The 6,000-nt window shown below is 44.6% G+C and overlaps 1 protein-coding gene across 1 annotated transcript in view; it reads right to left on the reverse strand.

The window, feature by feature from the left end:
- PRDM5 (PR domain containing 5) overlaps positions 1-3,015 on the reverse strand; it is an 88,936-nt gene extending 85,921 nt beyond the window's left edge. Inside the window, exon 1 of the mRNA XM_010575560.1 lies at positions 2,801-3,015. Coding sequence (XP_010573862.1) covers positions 2,801-2,893 — 93 coding nt within the window. The 5' untranslated portion in view covers positions 2,894-3,015. The remainder of the gene's footprint in view (positions 1-2,800) is intronic.
- Between the last annotated feature and the right edge of the window lie 2,985 nt (positions 3,016-6,000).

Genomic DNA, 6,000 nt, shown 5'->3' on the forward strand with positions numbered 1-6,000 from the left:
TAAGCAAAAGGCAAGATGTACACCTCTAAATGTAAAGTAAATGTAACATGAACAATAGGTGATTAAGACTTCTAAACACTTTTTATAGCTTCTCAAATTTGGAGAGAAAGCAGAAATTAGAGACAGCAAAACCTCATGTCTTGGAACACAAAGGTCCTTGAGGTAAAAGTAATTATTCATTTAGTCTTTCAGAGCATTTTCTTCATATATATATTAGTCCTAGTTAATAAACATAGTGTGATATGCCAATACATATTGATCAAAAACATGCTAAGACTTCAACTTCCTCTCTGATCAATAAAAGTGAGGCATACAATACAGTCTAAAGTCAACCCCAGAAATGATTCAAGATATGAAAGGCACATCATTCAATTGTCAAAAAAAGCTATTTTCAACAGCTACTTTCAAGAAAGCAGCAGTGACTAATCTTGTTCCAGTCACAGCTAAACACTGAGAAATGTAGCAGCTCTCAGATGATTATACCAAGGGTCTTATGACAGTGGTGCTGTAACCAAAGGCCTGCTGTTGCAGAAGAGAAATTACAAGAGAATCACAGCTTTTGGTAAGGTAACAAAGCAAAATAAAAAGTTTCCACCTTTTATGATCACAGGTGAAAGCTCAAAAGCACCACATAATGCCTGAAGCTGCAATAGCAGATGGCAGACAACAGCAGTTCAAAATGTATCATTACCAAAACTTTGCTAATAGAATTTTCAGAGGCCTACTTCATGATTACTTAGCCCTTGGAGAGTTGGTACTGCAATTTCTGATTATAAGATCATCTGAAACGTGTTTTACTTTCAGTTAAGACAACTGCAGTTGTGTGACAGCAATAGAGAGAAAATGGTGCAGTATTTCCTACTTAGCAACCTAAGATCTTACTTCACAATTAAGTGTCACATTCAATACCTCCTCCCAATCCCAAAGCTCCAAGGAATTAATTTAACACCTATTAGCTACTCTGTATCATAGCCACGAAGTGTAATACTGCTGCCTCATTACTGGACAGGAGAGTATGTTGAGAGCACTTCAGGTGTGATTTTTCTTTCCATGGAAAAGAGTAACACACAGTCTAGCTATATCCAGCGCATCATCTGTGTTATGTACACATCCACCCTTCTCTGAACAGCCGTGGCAACACACAGTGCTTAGGTCTCCAGCCATTTTTAAGGAATACCTGTTTCAACCACTGCCCACAGAGCAACTCAAGAGCTGGTTCCTCAGCCTATCAAAGACCAAAGCCTGCCTGTCAGACACATACTTCTGATCAAGGCTTTGCATACCACAACTGTCTGTGCTACCAGCACAGAAAATTCACTGCCAAACAAAGGACAAGCCTGTAACAAACACTGTCACCAGATACTCCCAATACAAACAAATCTTACTACAACTGCCTCTGCCTCTACCTTCTGCATTCCTCATGCAATACATGTCACACTTGCAACATTTCAGTTTTGCAAGTATGTCCCGTATGATGCGCTCACATTGGCCGAGCTCTGACAGCACATACTTTGCCTGTATAAAGAGAGTTCAAAAGCAACGTGGAGTAATTCAGGCAAGAAAATGCTCTATTTTTCCTAGCACGCATCTCTAATGGTTCAGTTGACAACAGTGTAAAGGAAGGGGGCTCAGACCCTAAACTCTGAACTGACATTCAGAATTGATACTGACATGCGGATGATGATTTCCATGAGCTTCACTCTAGAGCTCGCTCTATTTCAGAATCCAGGAATTAATACATGCTAGTAGTGTACAACCTTCCTTGCTGTGTGAACTCCCAGGGTTTTCAAACGGAAGTTCAGAACCTCAGTGGAAAAAATTTAAGCCAAGTAATATAAAATTGTTCCCCTTCTACCCCCCATTAACACTCAGGGACACCTTAAAAATGAGAGACCTTTACCCTATGGCGTCTAAGCCTTCTTTATGAAACCACTGAAATATTAGGCAGCCCTCCCAACCCACTGAGAGCCAAAACCAGAACAAAGATGGAAAGCAAAACATACAAAATACAATGAAGTGTGTACTAATGCAGGGTTCATGACTTTAGGTATGCCTTCATCTGTTCTAACAAGCCACCCGGATAGTTATAATTGGGATTTCAGATAACCGGGAGCCTTTCAATTCCATTACGAGGTGTCAAGGGCCACGACCTGGTTGAGCTACGAGAGACCTGCAGTTCAGCTGAATCACATCTTTCACAGGCCCGGCTTTATCATCCCGAAACGATGAATTTAATCGCCCATCCCACCGAGCTCTAAGAGCAGGGAGGCGACGGGAGCCTGCGACGGACGGGCGGGTACCTCTACCTCAGAGGCGCACCGCGCCCTGAAGCCAGGCGATAACCACGGAGGCAGTCCCGTCCGGAGGAGCTCTGCCCTCAGAACAGCGCCAGAAACACCAACCAACTTAAAAGAAACGGGGGAAACAAAAAAAACCCCACAGAGAAAACCCTCCAGGCGACCCCGTCAGGGTAGTCGGCGGCCCGGCCGGGCTCCCGCGTCCCTTCCCCGCCCCAAGCGGCAGCGCCCCGGGCAGCGGGAGGCTCCCTTTTATCGGGCGGGGGAGGGTGAGGGGGGGAGGCGGGCGGTGCCTCCCCTGAGGAGAGGGAGCCCGGGCGGACGGAAGTGGCGGCAGCGCCGACAAAGCGGGGCTGAGGTGAAGTCGGAGCGCGGCAGCCCGGCCGGCGGCGGCGGCGGCGGCTGAGGGGCGGAGGAGCCGCCCCGCTCTCCTGTGATACGTGGCAGCCGCTCCCCGCCGGGCCGGGACAGGCCGTTACCCCGCTCGCCCGGCCATCACCCACCTTTTTGACTCTGCGGGCCGTGTAGAGCCCCATCCCGTCCTGCACTTTTGACGACTTCAGGGCAAACCTATCCGGCACGTACATGCCCAGCATTTTGTACCGACTCGGGCCGCCGCTTGCTACCGGGGAGGAGGATTACCGGGGACTTCCATCCCACCGGGAGAAAGAGAGAGAGAGAGACCGGGGGAGGGGGCAGGAAGAGGGGCTGGTTGCGGGGCTCTCCCGGCTCCTGAGGAAGAGGGGAGGAGCCAGCGGCGGGACGGGACGGGACGGGACGGGACGGGGCGGGGCGGGGCGGCTGCAGGGGGCGCGCGCAGGAACGGGGCAGAGGCTCGCGAGCGCGCGCGGGGGCTTCGCGCCGTCGAGGGGCGCCCGGCCGCCGCGCGCCGGTTCGTTGGATCGCGTCCTGTCAACGTCGTGACAGGAAAAACGAGGCCTTTGGGTTTCCAACAGCCCCAGCTGCTGAGGCCTGGCCCCGGCGACACGCTGCGGCGCTGGTGGGCTCCTGAAGTGCTGCCGTGGGGTGACGCACGAGCGGCGAGCTCTGCGAAGAGGCACAAGAGCGTGTTCCTCACCCGTAGGCTGGCTTTCATTTCCAGAGCAAACGGCTGTTCCATCACCCAGTCACGGCTTTGTGGTCCGGCACCATTCTGATGATCGGCCATCGTCAGCGGGTTGGCTTTTCGCTCGGGTTTCTGCGGCGGCGTAACCTAAAGGCAGGTGTGAGAGGAGAGCGGTGAGCAGGCAGCGCTGGGACTCAAGTTTGAGAGATGGAGTTGACTGTGGAGACCAACAGAGGCAGATGGGCTTCACCTTGTCACAAAATTCCAGTTGTTGCTTTAAGAACTGGGACCTCCCACCTACATGCTGAAATGCATTATCTCCTGGTACTTACAGGTATGACTGCTTAAAAGAACAGGGGTGTTCTCACCAGCAGGAACACCCAAACACACTGCAGTGCTACATAACAATTCCATGAGCACTATGTTTTCTCAAACATCACTCATCCTCATTATTTTTGTACTGCAGGAACGGGTGAATCCAGATTCACTTTTGAAACCACATAATCCTTCACTTTTGGGGATTGTTTTCAAGGGAACTCAAATGGAATGACAGAAATTTAGCAACCCTAAAGGAACCCAAACATAACACTGTTTTTGCCTAAAGAGTAACATCGTACATATTCTTACAAAGTACCCAGCAGGGGCATTGTATTCTGACTAATACCGTACACAATCTAGTTTGAACAGGGAGAAAGAGGTTACACTTTAGCAGGTTGCTAACATCAGACCAGTACTGTCTCTCATAAAACTGCAATATCCAACATTGAACTCTTTCTAGAAAGCTGATTAATTTCAGTTGGGAATTCAGCCCACATCATACATATTGTTGCTCTCTAAATTGAAGTAGTATTTTGTTTGGAAATGGGATTTGGTTACATCCGATTATGCAGTTAAAAGCAAGTACAAAGGCATGTGAGGCAAGCAGAGGCAAAAGGAAAAAAAACTGAGAAAATGCTATATTTATAGACATATTTTTAAATTGTGCTGCTAATATTAATAATTAGACCACTGAACTGCAACAACCTCTTTTTTCTTAGTATTCTTCCAGAGACATTAACAGGTGTATAAATAGTAGAAGTTAAGTATTAAAAGCTTCTAGTTCCCACCAAATTATTAGAAAAACTTTATTTTAGTTATAACATGGCAGCCAACAAATCATCATAAAATTGCATGTATTGTTTTGGATCAGTCGGATTTCTGCCAGTCCATAGGTAGACATCTAGGGGGAAATAAAAAAAAAAAAAAAAAAAAAGGGCTAGCTGAACACGAGACTCCATTTGACTACTTTCTAGTGCCATTATATATTGCGCACAATGATGCCATTTTGTGTTTACTTTCTACAGAGTCATATGGTAGATATCATAAACCTTTTAAAAAAAAATCTTAACAAAGGTAATGTATATTCTCACCAACACACAGGTATATACACAAATATGTATATAGTGCTGCATGATATCCTTCGATATATAAGCAACTGCTCAGGTAGGTTAGATGAGGCCCTCACTTTAACATGAAAAACAAAAGGAAGAGAGAATCCAACAACATGGTTGGAAGAATGACTTTGGGGATGAGAACAGAGACACAGATTTTACACCTAGATATTAATCTGGACACTGACTGTTAATTTAGTAAAAAATAAAAAGAATTAAAATGGAGTATCTAAATCTATGTAAGAAAGAATTTTAACACCTCAAAACCAAATACATTGAACAGAGAGGAATTAAGTTGCCTGGGGCAACTGCTTCAGTTTTAAGATTAAGAGCAAAATTTAACTATTCTTTTAATGAAAATCCAGCTCCAAAGCTTCCATGTGCATAATTGAACATACTTAATATTTTTGTAGACTAGAATACTTTCTTGAATGGAGGCCAGTCTTTCTTAATATGTATCAGATTAAAATGTTGGCATCATTTTCCCTGTCTCTGACCTTTTCAAGGGCTATGAATATTTTAAAATAATTTTCCACCTTATGAAGACCTCAATATTTTTCTCTTAAGACAAGAAAATAAACTTGGGGTGCTTCATTTTGAACCTTAAAAGATTACATTTAACATCACATAGAAGTACTACAGCATAATTTGCAATGCATTTACATGTTTTGTTTTTAAGCTCTTGAAGTACACAAGATAAATTATTTTCATTTACAAACTTCATCCATTATTATTCCAACATGAAATGCAGTTACCTGTATCTCATTCAGTTTAAGCAAAATAGGAAAGAAGCTATAGCATTGGACAAAACAGATGCCAGTCCCTCCTTTTGTAGTGTAATGGCTGTTGTGATATTAATTCACAAGTGCCTAGCCATCTGTACCAGCATTTATTATTAGTTTTTTTTAATTTAAATTAATTAGCCATTGACCATAAGGTCTTATAAATGGGTTTCTTGTGCTGTTGGTGTTGGTATTTGTCCTTTCTGATTCATACAAGGGCCACAGGGGGAAATAAAATCAGCCTTGTTGAACATAAAGCTGACAACTGTTACTCAAGCAGACACGTATGTTACAGCTCTGTTCTATTTTGTTCTAGCTACAGCTGCAAGGAGAGTGAGGTCTGACAGGTCCAATGAATCAAACCGGACCGAACAAAGATAAAAAAGACACCACATCATGCTGATGTATGTTGATCACTAGCCAAT

The sequence above is a fragment of the Haliaeetus leucocephalus genome, unplaced genomic scaffold (assembly GCF_000737465.1).
Source record: "Haliaeetus leucocephalus isolate CR32 unplaced genomic scaffold, Haliaeetus_leucocephalus-4.0 Scaffold484, whole genome shotgun sequence".
NCBI lineage: Eukaryota > Metazoa > Chordata > Aves > Accipitriformes > Accipitridae > Haliaeetus > Haliaeetus leucocephalus.